The 19,676-nt window shown below is 32.2% G+C and overlaps 1 protein-coding gene across 3 annotated transcripts; it reads right to left on the reverse strand.

The window, feature by feature from the left end:
- Positions 1-3,326: 3,326 nt before the first annotated feature.
- LOC143252373 (spliceosome associated factor 3, U4/U6 recycling protein-like) lies at positions 3,327-17,165 on the reverse strand. Of its 3 annotated transcripts, none has more exons than XM_076504384.1 (5): positions 16,988-17,165; positions 10,713-10,816; positions 9,527-9,686; positions 5,704-6,875; positions 3,327-3,700 (listed from the first exon to the last, which is right to left on the reverse strand). In XM_076504384.1, exons 3-4 carry the CDS (start codon positions 9,683-9,685, stop codon positions 6,822-6,824), a joined length of 213 nt encoding a protein of 70 aa, XP_076360499.1. In that variant the 5' UTR covers position 9,686; positions 10,713-10,816; positions 16,988-17,165; the 3' UTR covers positions 3,327-3,700; positions 5,704-6,821. The 3 variants fall into 3 exon arrangements, 2 of the variants coding, with proteins under 2 accessions (XP_076360499.1, XP_076360498.1); XM_076504383.1 differs by having other exon boundaries at positions 9,527-9,714; XR_013028964.1 differs by lacking the exon at positions 5,704-6,875.
- Between the last annotated feature and the right edge of the window lie 2,511 nt (positions 17,166-19,676).

Consider the following 19,676-nt stretch of genomic DNA (forward strand, 5'->3'; position numbering starts at 1 on the left):
AATATGGAGTGGGGAGTCATTAAAGCTCTACATTCTTCTATCTCTCAGATCAGGTGCACATGAATTCCCTTTATTGGATGGTCCTTGATCAGTGGAACTTTTCCCTCAATCTCTTGGATCCTGCCATTATTCTTGCACCTGGGATCAGGGCCAACCTTGCATGGTGGTTGAAAAGAGATTTTACATTTATGGAGGTTCCCATTTCTCCACCTCGTTTTGAGTCTCATCTGTTCACAGATGCTTCCTTAGTAGATTGGGGGATTTCTTCAATTTTGGAGTCATTGGTCAGTTCAGGAGGCTACTCTCTGTATCAACATCCTGGAACTTTAGGCTGTTCATCTGGCTCTTTATCATTTTCTTCTGCTCCTGTGGGGGTGGGTGGTTATGGCTCATTCTGATAATTTCACTGTTGTCAGCTATATCACCAAAGAAGACAGAACAAAGTTCAGGCTTTTATGTTTTCAAACTCTGTATATTCTGTACTTGGCCAACAACCTCAACATGACATTTCTAGTTTATCATGTCCCTAGAATTATGAATCTTATGGCCAGTCACTAATATCATCCCAACCAGATTCTCCCTATGGAGCAGTCTCTTCATGATCAGGTATTTCTGTGGGTTTCTTTCCAGCTCAAAACATCACATAGATATGCATTTGCTACTCACTGAAATACCAAATTTCTTTCCCTTTAGTCTTCAGTTCCTCATTCCTCAGTTTATGGGGTGGATGTTTTCAAACTCCCCTCCAGAGTCATTTTCTTTATCCAGATTACTCCTTGCCATGTTCTACTGGTTCCTCCATATTGGCAGGCTCAGAAATAGTTCTCTCTGCTCTGGACCTTACTGGAACAACAGCCCCTGCTATTTTTCTCTTCCTAATTGTTTCTCTATCAACCCTGATAGGACGAATTCCATCCAGGCCCTTACCTTTGCTCAGGGACTCACCCCTCATGTGGCATCTTTCTTTGCTTTCCCATTTTTTTATGAACCAGAGGCATAGGTTTTACTTCAGACTTTGGTCTGACTATGGCTTTTGACCATTCCATCACAGTTTTACAGTTGGTTGTTTGATCAGATTTTGTCTATTTCAACTGTTGCTCATTATAGGGCTGCTCTGTTGAACACCCTGCAGTTTCTCATTTCCAGAAAGCTTACTCTTCCCCAGATATTTCTCACCTTTTTCATTCCTTTCATCTGTTCCATTCACCATGTTCCTTTGGTCTGTTGGATTGGGATCTGAATGTTGTCTTTTATGCCATGTCCACTCCTTTAAACTCATTGTAATGTGTTCCTTGTACTGTCTCTTCCTTAAGATCTATTTCTTCCTCCTCCTAGCATGTGGTCACTATTATTCAAATACTTACACCATTAATGTATCCTACATCCTTTACATTCCTCATATGTTATCCTCTATCTATACCTTCCATTTGCCTCTTGTACTCCAGTACAGGTTTTTGTTCATACTTTGCTCAGTTTGTTCCCTGCTTTGTTATATGGTTTGCACTGCCTTTCTTCATTGTTATCATTCCTCTCTATTTATTCCATAAAATAAAGTGAAAGAAAAATGAATTCTGCACTTTTAGTTATAAAGTTGTTTGAAATTTTAAATGAAAAACAGTCTATTGAAAGTGGTGAAGAGAAAATTGTAAAAGCAAAACTAATTTTTGATTTAAGAGAAACAGTATACATGTGCAAAAGGATATGGGCACTGGTAGGCAATATTCAATAATGTTCCGAGTTGACAAATAACATTTCAAACAAATACTTTAGAAAGGAAACATATATGTTAAGAAAACAATGAATTATAAGCATAGGGAAGTTTTATTGATAATAAATGTTTCTACAAAACATTGGTCTTTTACTTTTGAACAAGGCAGACCAATATTTTGTCTAAACATGCAATATGTTCCATCATCAATAAAACTCTTACTTGTACTTATAAATTGTCGTTTGCCTACCTGTTATTATTTTAAACAGATGTTATAGAAGAAGAAAATTTTGTTTTGACATGTATGAATATTGGAAGTACATATTTTAAACTCTGGAAAAATGCTATCTACAGAGCATAATAGACTTGTTCTTTTTGTTGGTGTATAAATGAAACTTGTATTAAACTGTCAGTGGGATATATAATAGTTATTTTTCTTATACAAAGTGACAAAGAATCCTTTAGTGGTACAAGATTAAGATACAAACCATTAAGCAAGGAATTTTTGTTCTTGGAAAGTTTGATAAATTGCAGAATCAAACCAATGAAGTATCAGAACTACTTGTGGGTAGCTATGCATACTACTTGGAAATGCATAAAGGTACTGAGGAAATATCACTTAGAAACTCACGTTTGGAACTAAAAATTAGTTCTTTCTCAGCTGAAAGTGAGGCTGTCCCAGTGCTCAAAGTTCTTTCAACAGATTTTTTTCAAGTTCAAGATGCTGAAGTTGTCTGATGTAAGTTATATTGCTGTATCTCTCAATCGACTAATGTAGTTAAGGAATTAAAGTGAATTGTATGAAATAAACTATCAACTATAGTACATCTGAAGTGTTACTTACATGGTATGTCATATGGCCTGAAATACCACATATATCTACTTAGATGACATAATCATACATGGTAAAACATTTGATAAATTTTATGAAGGGTTAAGGAAATTTCTGGTTCAGTTGAGGAAAGAGAATTTTAAAGTGGATCCCAAGAGGTATAAATTGTGAATTGTGCAAAGGTGGGTTTCTTGGGATTCATATTGGCAACAGAGAGAATTTACAAACCCATCTAAGATTGACTCTGTTCAGTATTGGTGAACCAAAAAAAGAACAAAAATAACCACATAGTTGTCTTTACATATGAAGTTTACAAATAAAGATGGTCTCTCCAATAAAACTCCAAAAGAATGTGTAAACATGATTCTTTTCTTTTTACTATTATTATTACTGATCCTTTCTTTACATGGGTAGTCAAATGTATATTATAATTATATGAAAATTAATGAAATTTTTTGATCATCGATTTACAAACCAACTTTTTCTTGTAGTAGTAAAATATACACAGTTACTGCAATATTTCATTTACTTGAGTTTGAACATTCGAATATTTTTTGTAAGATTTGATGTAGTGATCAATAAAAATTTATTTTTTACCTATATAAAGTTTTTTTATAGTAGTGATAAATAATATATTTGATTCTTAGTTTTAAAAGGAATTTCTATTGATGGCTACATCTTACCAAAAATATTCGAGTGTCTAAATTCAAATAACTTATTTAAATACTTAAAATACCCAAACAATAAATTTGTTTGTTTATAAGTAAACACAAAGTTATACCATGATTATTGAAACCAAGTTTATTGTGTCATAAGTCTACAGACACACCACTGAGGTGTTGATAAATGTTATTTAATACACAATCAAAATCTTTATTCAAACACTGATAAACTGTTATAAAAAGGACTGTACGTGTTTCCATTCCAATTCACTTTATGCTCAGGAGTGTGAAAAATATTGTGCAACCATATAAATATAAAAAGTCATTGGTCATGTGACCATTTAACTTACATACTTAATGATCAAGACATGCACATATTATATTGTTTTCCAACCCCACGTTACTTTCTGTTTTCATATATTGTTCCATTTCAAAACGTTCCTTTAGTTTTCTCGTTGATTAATATGCTTTTTCCCTCACTTGATAGAGAATGGTTACCTGGAGCGTCGCCAAGTGGTTAAAAACGTATTAACATTTTTAAAAAATATAAAAGTTTTACAGTTCAGTGGAAAAATAATAACATTTTAAGGTATTAAATTAAGTTTATTTTAAAATTCTTACAAAAGCTGAACCAATAGTAAATAAATACATAAACAAAGATATCTAATTCAACAACCAACACATGTGCAATGTGCAATGACTGATACTCAACTATAGTTAAGCATCACTGTATCATAGCAACAAACAGAAATTTGAAAAAGGAACAGAATAATACGAATCGTGAGTAAAGTTTGTGAATATAACTCCAAAAGTATTTGAACAAGTAAATATCGTTAATAATTAAGTGGAAGTAAACACAAAATAAACAAACCAGATTCAGAATTTCTAATAAAAACAAAAGGTAAAATAAATTATATTTTACAAAATTCTCTTGATGAAATTAGCCTGTAAAAATATGCCTTAGTTTTTACAAACAGTTGCTGACTTGGATTCAAGATAAAAAGGCCTAAAACAGCTGAGTTAATGAATTGATGTTGTATAACCTTGTTGTAATCTTTTCTTAATTTCGACAAAAGTTTTAAGTTATTCCATCAAATAGAAAACAGTAGTTATTTAAAGAATTAATAATTAAAGATCTAAATTGTTATTTAATTAAGATATGTCATGAACAAAAGACTCCTTTTGGAAGCGTTTTTCCAAACAAATGTGAAAGATTTAATCCAATGGAATGTTTGTGAATAAATAGCATATCAAAATGACCCATTAATGATTCATTACAAAGATGTTGATCTTTAACAAATGAAAATAAGTGAATACGGTAAATTCATTAAATGTTAATGGTTTAAAAAGAGATATGAAGAATTTGGTTGTTTTATAGCTTTGTGTTCTGATTGTATAAAGTATAGGGTACATAATGGTTTATTTGTTTGTTTTGACAAGACAAGACATCCCATCACTTATTAATACACACCTTGTAACACATGAAAGTTTCTAACAGAACTGTAGTTAATATTCTAACTGCACTTAAATGTCCCATATATTCTACAGGGTGGCCCATAAGTCCCTACCCATCCATATGCTATTATGCTATGTTCAATTATATTTAATGATAGTTGAAGGCAGCTATTACCACAGCATTTGGAACAATAACCCCTGCTATGTTGAGGAAAATGTCTCACAGAACATGGCATCGCATAATATTATGCAGCGAGAATGAGGGACAGCACACAGATACACTGGATACATAAGATATATGGATGGGTAGGGACTTACGGGCCACCCTGTACAATGAAACGTCATCCTCATATCCCATTTTTTGAGATTTTTCAGTAATAACTCATGGATGTAATGATAACAAACTGATGATAAAAGAAAGTTTACATATTATAAATGAAAGTTGAACCCTCAGTAGATATTCAAACTCATTCCCACATGCATTTCTTTTTTTCTAAACTGAAAGATTTATAACACTGTTTGTTATATGTTTATATGAAATATTTATAACACTGTTTATTGTATATTTATATTAATATTTATAACATTGTTTATTGTATATTTTATATTAATATTTATAACGCTGTTTATTGTATATTTATATTAATATTTATAACACTGTTTATTCTATGTTTATATTAATATTTATGACACTGTTCATTGTATGTTTATATTAATATTTATACCACTGTTTATTGTAAGTTTATATTAATATTTCTATTAAAGATTTTTTATTTCATTAGTTTTACTGATTTTTGTTGAAGCTGAAATATATGTAATTCAAAACATTCATTACAGATGTTTACATATGTTACCATGGCTCTATTATTCATTGTCAGTTTTGTTTCTATGTTGTGATTGCTGGCAAAAAGTATTTTTATGTAAGATGAAAATGAGCAAAAATAAAACACACATCATGGTGTTAAGTCACAATAAAAGCTTCCTAATTACTTAAATCAACAAGTTCCATTTTATATATTAGAAACAAATTCTCAGCTCATACCAACCTCTCAACTTGAGTATGTCTTGCACCCCAGATGCTGATAATATCAGGTCATTCGTTAAGTAATGTCCAATTTTAGGTTCAGAAAAAAGAGAAAGGATTTCAAATGCTTTTGACGTTATTTAATCAATAATGTATGTTCCATTATTATTAATTACTTCCTCCCAATGATTCACAAACTTCTGAATGTCACGTCTATAAACTTCTTGGGGTTTGGATGAAAAGAATATAGAGAGGGTAGTTTGACATCTCCATGTATTCCAAGCTCTTTTCCATCAAGACAGTTCTGCAAACTTCAGAATAGATGATAATCAGATGGGGCAAGGTCTGGAGAATAAGGAGGATGAGGAAGTTTTTCCCAGTCTAGCTCTTCAATCTTTGCAGATGTGACCCTTGCTGTATGAGACCATGCATTATCCTAGTGTAACAAAATACCTTTACGATTGACCAAAGCAGGCCTCTTTTTTTCAGTGCAACATTTAAATGCTGTAACTGTTGACAACAGAAGTCCGATGTAATTGTTACATTGAGTGGCAGCAACTCAAAGTGGATCACACCAACAATATCCCACCAAATGCTTAACAAGGCTTTCCTAAGGTGGAGGTCCATTATGGACTGTGCTTTAGCCAGTTTACCTGCACTGAGCCATTGTCTGCAGCACTTAACATTTTCATAATATATCTATTTTTCATCTCCAGTCACTAACATATCCAAAAACAGTGAGTTACATTCACAAGAATACAGAGAAGTACAAATGTCCACTCTTGCTCTAAGATTGGCTTCTGTCAAATCATGGGGAACACATTTTCCAACTTTTGACACCTTTCCAAGCTGTTGCAGATGATCATGAACTGTCAAATGGTTTGAATTAAGCTTCTATTCTAGTTCTTCAACTGTTACAGCACAATCTTCATCAGTTGCTGCCAGCAGCAAGTCATCATTAAACTCAACAGGATGATTTGAACGTGGAGCATCACTTAAGCTGTAGTCACCTGATCTGAACTTCTGAAGCCACCTTCGATATTTTCTTTCATTGAGAGACTCCACACCATAAACACCTTGAATGTTTCATGTAATTTTTGCTGCGCTATTGCTTTTTTAAACTCATAAAGTATTATATGCCTAATATGCTCCTTGGACACATCCATCTTTATAAGGGTTTATCTGATTAATGCTCTGAAAAAGTGGAGTTGGGTTAGTTTCTTTTATTCATCTGAACATTTTTATACACATCCTACTACATACCTTAGCCATTAAAGCCTTCTACAGAAACGGAAATGATGATGCACTTTCTGCATTAAATTTTTGGGCATTATTTATGAGATGACCTGATACAAATGCAGTTAAAAAAAGCCTTAATGACAAACTGTGTGATAAGTAAACATTTATTGTTGAGTCATAGAAACTGATATGACTATCAAGATACCTAGATCAGTCAGTAAACATGTGGTATCTGAAAATGTAATTTCAACAATTTATTGTTTTAAATTTCCTTTTTTAACTACTGTTTTATCAAACAATATTTAAATCAACATAAATCATTGATGTTTACAAAACAAATTATAAGTCAATGTGACAAACCTCATTACCCAATTATTGCAAGGATATGCAGTCTAAATAAAACAAGGCCAAACTAAGAATGAACAATAAAAAAAGCAATCAGCTTTTTTATAAATAATATAAAAATGATATGTATACTAAATAACTGCTTTTTTTAAATTATTAATTGATAGTAGACTCTCAAGTTAATTTGTAACCATATGTTTGTTTATATACATTTTGAACAATGTTCCAGACCTTGTCCATTCTAGCAAACAATGTTGTAGTCATTTATTTGTTCAAACAAGTTTCAGTATACTTCACAACACTAACAATATTTATACCAAAGGATATCACATCACCTCAAGACAAACTGGAAAGTATAATTAAAAGAACTGTATATGAAAACTTTTTATTCCTTATACAGTTACAATTATTGTAGTCTATCCTTCTTCAAAAATAATCCAGAGTAAAAGACACAGCTACCTGCCCTCTTAAATGAAACCAGTCTGAAGGGCTCAATTACTTTCTGGCAAATTTTGTGTTATAAAAAGTTTAACATTTGAAGCACTATAGTAACTCAGTTTATTTTAATCAATACCAGCAATACGTAACTCTTGTCATACAATTAAAGGTAAACAACAAAAAAAGAAAGATCACCAGAACACTAAATAATCAAATATGAAGACAAAATATGAGTGATGTGTTTCCAGGGTGAATGATAAATGAAAAACATTCCAAGATACATTGTATTCTAACACATATAAAACATATGATGTTATTATCTATAGAAAATTATAAAGACTTTTTTTTGCATTTTACAGCATTTATTCTACTTTTTTATATAAAATTTATAAGCTAATGTTTATCATTAACTGTTATTTTTTTATATAAATCACCTTATATAATAAGGGCAGTCTTTGAAATCACTTGATCATAACTCATATGAACTACTCAAAAGAATTCTATAGCCTATTTAGTTCATTTTGTTATTAAAGTTACTAGCAGTGTAGTTACAGGTAAATTAAACAATGAAAGTAATATAATACAAAGTGTTGAGTATTTTAAGTGATTATAAGTTTACAACTAGTTTAAACATCCAATGTGTTGACCATATGACAGTACAACAATTTTAAATACACAAATCAGTGAGTATTGTACAACCACAGTTTATATAAAATAGTATATAACTGACCTTTAATAAGTGCAACTGTTTTTCCTCTATTCTAGAGGACCAGTATTTTGTATAATACAATCACATTCAATTCTAATACATTACACATGTATATATATTGTTACTATTTACAAATAAATCTTTACATTTCAGATACTTTTCTTAAAACACAGAACAGTTACAATGATTTATGATACTATTATGTTATTGTTTTTTTGTAATTACCTGTACTATTTGTTTTAATTTTTTCAGTACACAAAAACTATGTAATCAGTGTTAGCTGAAAATAAATAATAAGTGTGTTGAATTGATAAATATAAAACATATTGTTGAATGAATTTAATAAAGTTATTTTTAATATATTTTTATGATGTATTCAGAGTATTTTATACTAAGATTCTGATAACAAACATATCAGACTGTAACAACAGAATAAAACCTACTCACTTGGAATACCCTAATTACAGTTCTCATAAATATAAAGTATTAGTTAAACCTAAAATGGTAAACTGACTCTGGTTCTGAGTTGTGTTTTTGGATCTTATTCATTGTTCATATCACATTACAATTACTAGTGAGTATAAATATCCACTGACAATACTGTTCACAAAAAGTTATCATTTGACAACTCTACAGATACAACTATAGTATAGAGATGTTGGGATGTTTCATACTACTTTAAATAATTGTTAATGTTACATGATAAATTACTTTTCATTTTCTAATGTTAATAAAGACTATACACACATGTGGGTTCATTGCATAACTATAAAGCTTACCTAACAGTAAAAATTAGAATGAGTAATTTGAAATATGAAAGAAACTAATGAATGATACAACTGTAATTATACAAACATAAAACTGTTTATAAGAACGTGTTTACAACTCAGAAATTAACACTGTCAGAATTCAACATATACTGCAAAGTTGTGTACAGAATTCATAATTAATTATTACACATCTCTACTGGCAAGAACTTATGGCAATGTTAACCCAATGTGACCTTGTTTTCCTTACCATCCTGGAGAGCTTTATAGCATTTAAGCAAGCAACAATGGATGTAATAAACTCTTTATAATACTAGATCTTTTGTGTGCAAAGATTATACACTTACTTGTAAAGTACCAAGAAAAGTATCATCAGATTCCCTGTACACTTCCCACATGATATCACCTTGTGTAACATGGAGACCTACAGCACTGACTGCCCATTGAAAAACATGCCAAACATTTTCTATGCCATCTTTCACTTCCACACCTTCAATAGAGCACATTCTAACCAGAGATATAGTACAGCTGATGACTAACAAATAAAAAGATTAATGAATACAGTCACAAATACAACAAATTAATTTGAAGACTCCCTCATTAATATTTAATCTACTTAAAATGTATCCTCCATTATGGCTAACATATTTACTATTTCTATTATCTTAATATTTCAGATACAATAACATCCCTTATAAGCATTACCTTTCATAGCTATATAATTTCTAGAATACACACATGTACATTTATTTACATGTATCTGTATTTTATAAACTATATCATATCTACACAGCTGTTAATCATATCATTTTCAGTAACATATATTAATAGCTGGTCACAACATTCAAATAATGGTGATGGTTTAGCTTAAAACTGTTAATTTTTCCTAAATAAAAATAAATGTTAAATTTTCCAAAACTATACATCTTCATCAAATGTTAAATACTTACAGCTTAATTATATCAGACACAAATCACGTAACATTACAGAAGTAATGTTTTCTGCTCAATATAACAAATCTATTGAAACAGTTATTTTATCCAGCTACATTTACCTGTCAACATATAACATTTCCCCTGTCTATATGTACTAAAATATGTTGATAATGTTTTATAGACCACATAAAAATACTTAACTTATTAATCTAAAGTTTACACATATGTTGTAACACATTCCTACTGTCTTTCTTTATGTACAACTTTCATAATTTATATAGAACATATCACAAAATAACATTAAAAACATTTAGGTGTTGATTATCATAGTTTTGGTACCATGTTATTTATATCAAAGTTAGGTTCACTGACTTATAAATAATTAAATAAACTTAACAGTCCTACCAATGTCTTGTTCTATATACTCAAATCTGGATATATGTAAATATTAATGTGTGGGTACATATATTAAGGGACTCATACAGGTAATTATGAACAGAAATGTTTTCATTATATCAGTGAAATACATTTTTAATATACACATTTTCATGTTAATTATAAAAGAATAATGTTAACTATTATTATATTTGGTACTTACACTGATAGTCACATACAACTCTTTCAAACAACTCAGCAACACTTTCTCTTTAGTTTCAGACATGACAAGTTTGGACTCATCAGTTAACCAATCCACCCATAGGTCTAAAGAAGTAGAATAAAATAAAATACATAATGAACAAATCAGAATCCAAAAAACTTTGTTAACTACTAGAAGTTAGATAAGATATAATTTAATGTTCATGTTTAAAGTTTAGTTTAATTCACACACAATAATAAGGAATTAGTGCAGACTAACTACTTTTCTACGGAATGGAAACTATGAGTATCTCAAGATGGACAAAAGGATCAGATCATATTTAAGATCTACAAGTATTATTTCTAAGTATACTGTGTAAGTTATTGTAATTTGTGTGGATATAAAGAAATTCTCCATGAATTCACTTAATTTTTAACCATGTTCTACACAATTACAGATCCTTTGTAGTTTAATCACATGGATCCATCCATACAACAGAACTGGCCAGTAACCCTCAAAGGAAAGTCAAAGATTATTTTGAACCTCCTGAAAACTTGTGCAGTGTTGACAAAGCTGCAAAAAAAAATAAAAATAAAACTAACAAACATTTGTTTTGATTAAAAATTACTTTTTATACTGGAATGAAATTCAAATAATTATTACAAGCAGTAAAATAATGTGTAACTGACTTATCAAATGATCTTTAACCAGGTGTTTATTTCTTCTCTAGTATTTTGGGATATCATTCATTCACAAATTATTTCACAGTTTATAAAACTTATCCCAATTGCAAATCTCTATAAATTCTATCCAGATCTTTCCTTATCAGGGATGGTTTACTCTTATTCTTTATGTACAAAACTTGTATATCTAAACAGAATGATAGAATGTTTTACCACTGTACTCTTACCATCTCTTTTTCTACAAAGTAAACATTCTGAACTGAGTTCGGATTCTACACTATTACCTCATCAGAAATGAGTAATTCTACTGACAACACAATTGTCTCTTCAAAATTCTAAAAAGTAGTATCTTCATATCACATAAATATGCTACTTGTTACTGTTATTATACTTAGAAACAAGGATTACTGTCTATGACAAAATTCTGATGATTTTTTATAATTGATTCATAACTTGTATGTATCACTGAATGACAATGTTTGAGTTGGTATAAATATCTCTTTCACATAAATCCATTTTATTTTACTTGTTTAGTGTTGCTGTTTGTTTTGTACCTGGGTTTGTGATGATCTTACAGAAGCTGAAAAAAACCAAAAACAAATAAATAACTGTTTTTGTATTGTTATTTAATTTCTGTCTACATTTTTCTGGTATGAACAGGTTATTCTTTTTAGTATGTTACCCACTGTATTATTATAGCAGCCAAAATTACTGGAGTTGTTCCTCTAGCTAGGGGTATTACCATGTATATTATATTGTTATATAATATGTATATTATATTGTTATACGGTGGTGACCATTTTATTGAAACATACCATGATTATTACTTTTTGTTCCTTTTTAGTAATAGACCTTTTCAAGTAGTACTGTGCTCTTTGAACTGATAGCTATATGGACTGAAGTTGAACTGAAAATGGCTGAAGTAGCACTTGAAAAAAGATCTCAGTATGAAAAAAACACTGAGCTGGGGTCATAACACACACATCTATCTTCAAGAACCAACCAAGTGTGCCAGGAGGCTACTGTCCATGATGAAGCTAGAAAACATCATTTTACCATATAATGATGTAAATGATATTTCTGGGAATTAAACATCTATCATCAACTCTGATTCCCCAACACAAACAAGGAACAGGCTAAACCAAACAACTTGAAATTGATATTCCCTGTGGTTAAATCAACGAAACTGACAAGATATTAAGGATATGGAAATGTGAAAGTAAGCATCAGACATGTGAACCTTTGTCATCCACAAACCTGGAGTAAGCACCTAACAAAGTGGCAAAAATGACTCCATTATAAAATTTGTCTATAAAAACAATCAGTTCAAACTGTCTAATTAGGGACAACAAACAACCAGAAGCAGAAACTAAAGCCAAAATCACCCACAGATTCTACAGTAACTTTGGAAGGAACGTCTTGATCTGCTTCTGACAGATAATGGCAGGGATTCCATAGGAGAGGGAAGGGAACTAAAAAGGGAGTGTGAAAATGAAGTGAGAGTTCTACAAATAAGACTTTTAACACCAAAGGCTGGTGGGGAAAGTTCTATAAACATGGACAGTCCTATACAGCTCAGTCTCTATAGGTTCTATACATACCAAATTGTTACTGAAACCAAGTACAGCAGATGGATTTGCAGCAAAAAAACAAAAACGACTTGAGTCAAAAACTGTGACAAAATGAGCTGATAAGGGACAAAAATGGGAGGGAGATGAACAGGGGAAGACTGAGACACGAGTGGCAAGGGAGTATTAGGAAGACTGGAAATGAGATGACTCCACTCAAGACTCCAATGATTAAAAGGTGCCTCCAAAATAGACTGAAGCATAAAAGGAGCTATATGTAAATGTGTAAATCTCATGAAGATGAGAGGAATAAATACACCCATGTCAGAAATGAATTCTGTCCAAGAACACCAGAGCTAAGGAAATCAAATGGGCTAATGTTCACAACAATATTGAATAACCACCTTCCTGAAAAACATCAGGGGAATGATAAATAGCTTCAGACAAAAGTGAATGATAGGGAGGTAACACAGAAGGGAGGTTAATGATAAACAAAGATGGGAAACTGAGCACATGAAGTAGCTAGGTCTTAAACCTAATCTGGGATTAAGAACCCAATTGTCAAGAATCCAAAGAAGAATTTGAATCCCAATGATAGATCAAAGTGTGAGTATGTAAGATATCAGGCAAGGGAAAAGACACAAACTATTCAGGAAAAGGATGTAAGTCACGTAACAAAAGAAAGTTTATACAACACAGAGAATGAGAACAAACCATAAAAACCTGTCTATGTCTTTATCTTTTTGTGCAGCATCCATAGTATAAGGGAGAAAAATGAGTATCTGGAGAACCCACATACTGCAGGAATGATTTTGTATCTCTCTAAATGAGTGCCCAAACTCCTATGCCAATAAAATTCACTTGTGATCACAGCAACAGATTGTTTATCTAAGGTAATAGCAGTAGTTGAAGAAGTCATAACAGTAAAAAACAAATTAATAACTAAATATGAAATGAGTATATAACTTGAGATGTAAAAATCTCAGTGAACAAAAAAAAATTCATGAAATAAATTAAACTGACACATAACTGCTTTTAGACTGTGAAAGTTGGAAGTTAAATACCAAACACTAAGTTCAAAACTATGAATAAAGTTAAGCAAAATTTAAAAACTCAAAGCATGGCAAGGAATAAATCTAAGCACTTGAGTGATAAAGTGAGAAGAAATTAGACTGTAATTCATGGAGTGTGATCTACATAAGAAGTGTCACATTCCTATCAATAGAGGGTTGTTGCATGATTATTTACATTACACAGCACAGCTCAAGGATGTTAATCACATGAACATAGATGAGAGTATCGAGGCCAGTGGAAAGCAAAAATGTTGAGCATATACAGATCAGTAATAATAAAGCAAAGTTTTTATGTGAGTAGAAGTATTGTACTGAAAGTTTTCATCACCTTCACACTTCTCTATTTCTTAACGTGAAAAAAGTGATGTGATTTAATGAAGAAATACATGGTAAAGATAAACATGTTGTATATGTGAAGAATAAGTATTTATATGTAAATATAACATGAAATTTAATAAAATATTGCCATAGTAAATTTTCATGCCTTGAACGTTTTTAAGACAATAACAATTTTTCTAGGCTTTGAAATTTTGTTTCTTTCGTCAGTTAATATTGTTTGGAATACCTGCAGATTTTATAATGTTGTTACAGAATCAATGTTACATAGTTTTCATGTTAAACTACTCACAACACCGATGTTTTTCATTTTATCGATGTTCATGATATGCCTAAAATACAAATGCTTTATTGTATAAAAAATAAACACATATCTTAATAAAACCGAGCAAGCACTTTTCCCAGAGAAAGTCATCTGACTTCAGTATGAAGCAGCAAATTTTTATGCAAACTTTCCATATCCTCATAAAGTAAACTTAAGATTCTCGCATTGAGTGGTCTTGATTTTATAAAATTAACTACTTTATAGCATATCCCAGTACTTTTTAAAGTCTTCTGGCTTTCGTTTCATTGCAAGTGCATGACGATGAAGGCAGCAGTATATACTCTCGATGTCCGGATTTTTCTTTTTTATACCTGCCACTGCGCCTGAATATTTTCCTATCATAGCTTGAGCCCTATCAGTGCATATACTTGAGCAAAGCTGTCATTAGATCTCATGTTCTTCATAAATAAATCGATCACTTTAAATATTTATTCGCCTGTTGTTTGAATAGGCAAAGGTTTGCAAATAAGCATGTCTTCTTCAAAACTAGCTTCGTGAATATAGCGACCAAACACAAGCAACATCGCATAATCTGCGACATCTGTTGATTCATCTATCTGAAGCGAAAAAGTTGAACTCGCTTTTACCTGTCTTATTAACTCCGTTAAGCAAGTTGCTGACATATCCTTGATTCTTCGAAAAATTGTCAGAAAGGGACACAGAGTTAATGTTTTAAATAAATTTCCCATTAATCGTGCACTCTACTAAATCTTTTCTGCGTGGTTTTATAAAATCTTCTGCACTTTTATGCTTTTGCAATACGTTAAATAACACGATATGAAGCAATAAGAGCATCTTTGTTGTTCTGATGGACAAACGAACGAAATGTAGCTGTCCTTGCATTTAAGTTGATTTTTTTAATTTGAAGTGTTTGGTTTCTAGATACCGTTTTAACTTTGCTGGATGCAAACTACTGTTACTCAACACTGTTCCACATTCAAAACACAACCCACTAGGTCCATCTTCATTACCTGTTCATGACGTCACATAGTTCATTGGTACCAAGTTTATCTTATTAAACTACAACAAATCTACCTTAACCTAACAATTACCAATTGTTATGAATATAATTATACTTCATGTGTGTTTGTGTTTTCTTACAGCAAAGCCACATCGAGCTATCTGCTGAGCCCACCGAGGGGAATCAAACCCCTGATTTTGCGTTGTAAATCCGAAGACATACCGCTGTACTAGCGTGGGGCGATATACTTCATATAAACATACATTGAAATTGAAACAATTGATACTGCATCTAATTGCATCACAAAGTTTCAAATTTAGACCAGTTTCAGCTATGACGTCATGCTTCATTTTGTTTCATTTTCTTTGAGATTTAGCCGCTTAACCAGATCTGGCTTTTAAAAGACAGTTGGCATCACTACCCAGGGTTGCCATATCTACAAGCAACCAGTTACGCCACTGTTGATGTTAATTGAGATTGTATTAACACTTTCCGAAAACTTCCCCTGAACTAAATAAAATTGTCTGGCGTTAAGCAGAATAAAATACTAAAAGGCCCAATACGCGATAAACCTGTTATATTAAAGATATATTTTACTTTTTTGTACAGCGTAACCTGATTCAATTTTATAGGCTTAGTAAAAAATATCAACATTCTGACACTTTCTCGCGGATCCCAAAGGCATGGGGAAGCATAGTTTGAAAAACCATGAGTCTAGAGTATCACAATCTTACAATGTGTTTTTATCACTGTTAGTTAACTGTGTATCCCTTTCAACTTTAAATGTTTGTTTCTTAGTAGCATCTATTTGTGTACTTTAATCGAATCATAAAACATTTGTGGTTCTCTCTATTTTTATATTTCATATAACACATACATACAGTATATATGTAAAAGGTTAAAGTTGTATGTATAGAATAAATCTACAGACGACAAATAAAAGTTGTCACATCAAAAACTTCTTGCTCTGAGGTTTACACCAACAAATCGTTATTTGATCGCGAGAAACAAACTTTTATTTATATTCTATATGCAATTTGTTAACTAGATTTAAAGGACAAATTTTCGTTTTCATATCTCAACTAAGAATATCTTCTTACTTTTCCCGCTGTTATCCCTCATTTATGAGTTTTATTTTTCTGACATTTTTCTTCTCTTTTGCTTACGTCATTTCATTACAACAATTTATTCACAGTATTGTTACACTTCCAACCAATGTGAAGAAAGACAACAATAAAATGGAACACAATATTACTGAATATTTGTACATAGTAACTATAGAGACGAGGCATAAAATTATGCGGCCGAACTTTAAGAAGAAAGAAAATGTTACAGTAAAAAAATGCTTACCTTGAATTCCACAGGTATTTCGACCAGTATAATTTGTAGATATAAAGTTTTGTATAAATATTTTAATTGTATATTCACATAAGATTATTCTATAACAATTAATTAAGTTCTTGAAATGAGAAACAAAAGTCAGACGACTAGTAAGAAATATTCACTTTACTCAGCAACCTGTGAGAGGCTAAGCAGTTACTGTTAGCTAACACTGCGTTGTGTTAAAAAGCATCGTACTAAAAAAATTAGAAAAGGGACTATTTTCTAAGATAAAAATATTCTTTTTTACGGTAATCAATGCAGGGGAAAACTGTGCTGATTGTGATAGCACAAATACTATTTTTGATCTATTAAGTATCGTACCGTTTATTTAAAAATCAACAGTTTTTTAACTGCATTCCTTAAAAGTATATTTATAAATTACATCAATCAAACCTTCAGATTTAGACCTACTGAAAGTCGGGTTCTTGTTAAAGGAGAATACTTTAAAATTCTGTTGTTTGATAAAAAAAAAGGCTTGTCGTACGTATCGTTATTATTTTTGTAATTGTGTGATTTTAGAATACCAAAGTGGGAATTTTTATGATAGATTTTTTTGCTGCCCCCCGCTAGCACAGCGGTATGTCTCCGGATTTACAAAGCTAAAATCAGGGGTTCGATTCCCCTCGGTAGGCTGAGCAGATAGCCTTTTGTAGCTTTGCTATAAAAAACACACACACATTCTTTGCTTGTGGTGCCACTAAAGAGGTAGTGGCACAATGTATTTATTATTTCGGTCACATTGATACAGATACGCAATCCATATCCTTTATATAATAGTAAGATCAGAAAATATCACCTAATTATTTCTTGATAATGGATTTACCAAAAATATATATCTTCAACATAACACTGCTAGCCAAAATTTTAAGGCCAATGAACATAAAAACAAAATATGTATTTTGCGTCATTAGACTCAACCATTCATTTGAATAGAGCTTGGAAAGATGAAACTAAGAAAAGGGAAAGTAAAAGTAAAAAAAACTTTTTTTAGCATTTAATAGAAAACATGTGAACACTATGAAATTAGCCTAAATACCAGCTGGTCAAAAGTTTAAGACCACACCAAAAATAAGTCCTAAACAGGGTAGGAAATGCCCAACAAGAAGTCTTAGTAGTGAGTTGCATGGCCGTCATTGCGAATAACTTCAAACATTCGCTTTGGCATGGTCGATATAAACGTTTGCAGAAGGGTGACTGGAATGTTATTCCAAGTGATAAAGATGGCTTCACGAAGATCATGCACTGATTGGAATTGACGTCCATTTCTATAGACTTCCCTTGCCATCTACCCCCAAACATTTTCAATGGGGTTCAGTTCGGGCGAACACGCTGGATGGTCCAAAAGAATCACGTTATTCGCCATGAAAAAGTCCTTTGTCCTGCGGGCATTGTGGATTGCAGTGTTGTCCTGGTGAAAGATCCAGTCATTTCTACACAAGCGAGGGCCTTCATTCAATAAGGATGCTCTCTCCAACATGCCAATGTAGCCAGCTGCTGTTTGACACTCCTGTATAACCTGAAACTCCATTGTTCCATTGAAGGAGAAAGCACCCCAGATCTTGATGGAACCTACTCCACTGTGTCGTGTAGAAAATGTCTCCGGTGGGATATCCTTATCGTGCCAGTAATGTTGGAAGCCATCTGGATCATCCAGTTTAAATTTTTCTCATCAGAGAACAAAACCTTTGTTCACTTTTCTACGTTTCATGTTTGGTGCTTCTCAGCAAAGTTTAACTGAGCTGTTTCGTGGTGTAGAAGGAGGCGTAGCCTTTGAAGACATTTACGGTTTTTAAAGCCTTTCTCTCGTACATGCCGTCTTATTGTTCCTGAGCTGCATTCTGCGTCCGAAAGGGCCTTAATGTGGTTCGACGATCGGCTGGTGTCTTGCCGGACAACCCATCGAATCTTCAGCTCAACGCCGGCAAAATTTTCTTGGGCCGACCACTTGAAATTCTCGTTCACATATTCCCTATTAAATGCAAAAGAAGTTTTTTATTTTCCCTTTTCTTATTTTGATCTTTCGAAGCTCTACTCAAATAATTCTTTGAGTCTAACAACGCAAAATGCATATTTTTTTTTATGTTTATCGGCCTTAAGATTTTGGTCAGCAGTGTATATAATGCTGCAATTGTTGATACATAGCTTATACTATGTTTGATTGTTTGTTTTGAATTTCGCGCAAAGTTACTCGGGGGCTATCTCCGCTAGCAGTCACTAATTTAGCAGTGTAAGACCAGAGGGAAGGCAGCTAGTCATCACCACCCACTGTCAACTCTTAGGTCACTCTTTTACCAACAAATAATGGGATTAACTGACACATTATAACGCCCACCACGGCTGAAACAGCGAGCATGTTTGTGCGACCGAGATTCGAACTCACGACCCTAGGATTACGAGTCGAACGCCTTAACACACTTGGCCAAACAATAGTTCTTTTATCTTTCGTTAGAATTGTTTGTTTTTTTTAATTCCGCGCAAAGATACTCGGGTGCTATCTCCTCTAGTTGTCCCTAATTTTGCAGTCTAACACAAGAGGGAAGACAGCTGATTATCACCACCCACTGACAACTCTTGGGCTACTGTTTTGTCAAAGAATAGTAGGACTGACCATCACATTATAAAGGCCCAACGGCTGAAAAGAAGAGCATGCTTGGTG

Source organism: Tachypleus tridentatus, chromosome 6, assembly GCF_004210375.1.
Source record: "Tachypleus tridentatus isolate NWPU-2018 chromosome 6, ASM421037v1, whole genome shotgun sequence".
In the NCBI taxonomy this organism is placed as follows: Eukaryota; Metazoa; Arthropoda; class Merostomata; order Xiphosura; family Limulidae; genus Tachypleus; species Tachypleus tridentatus.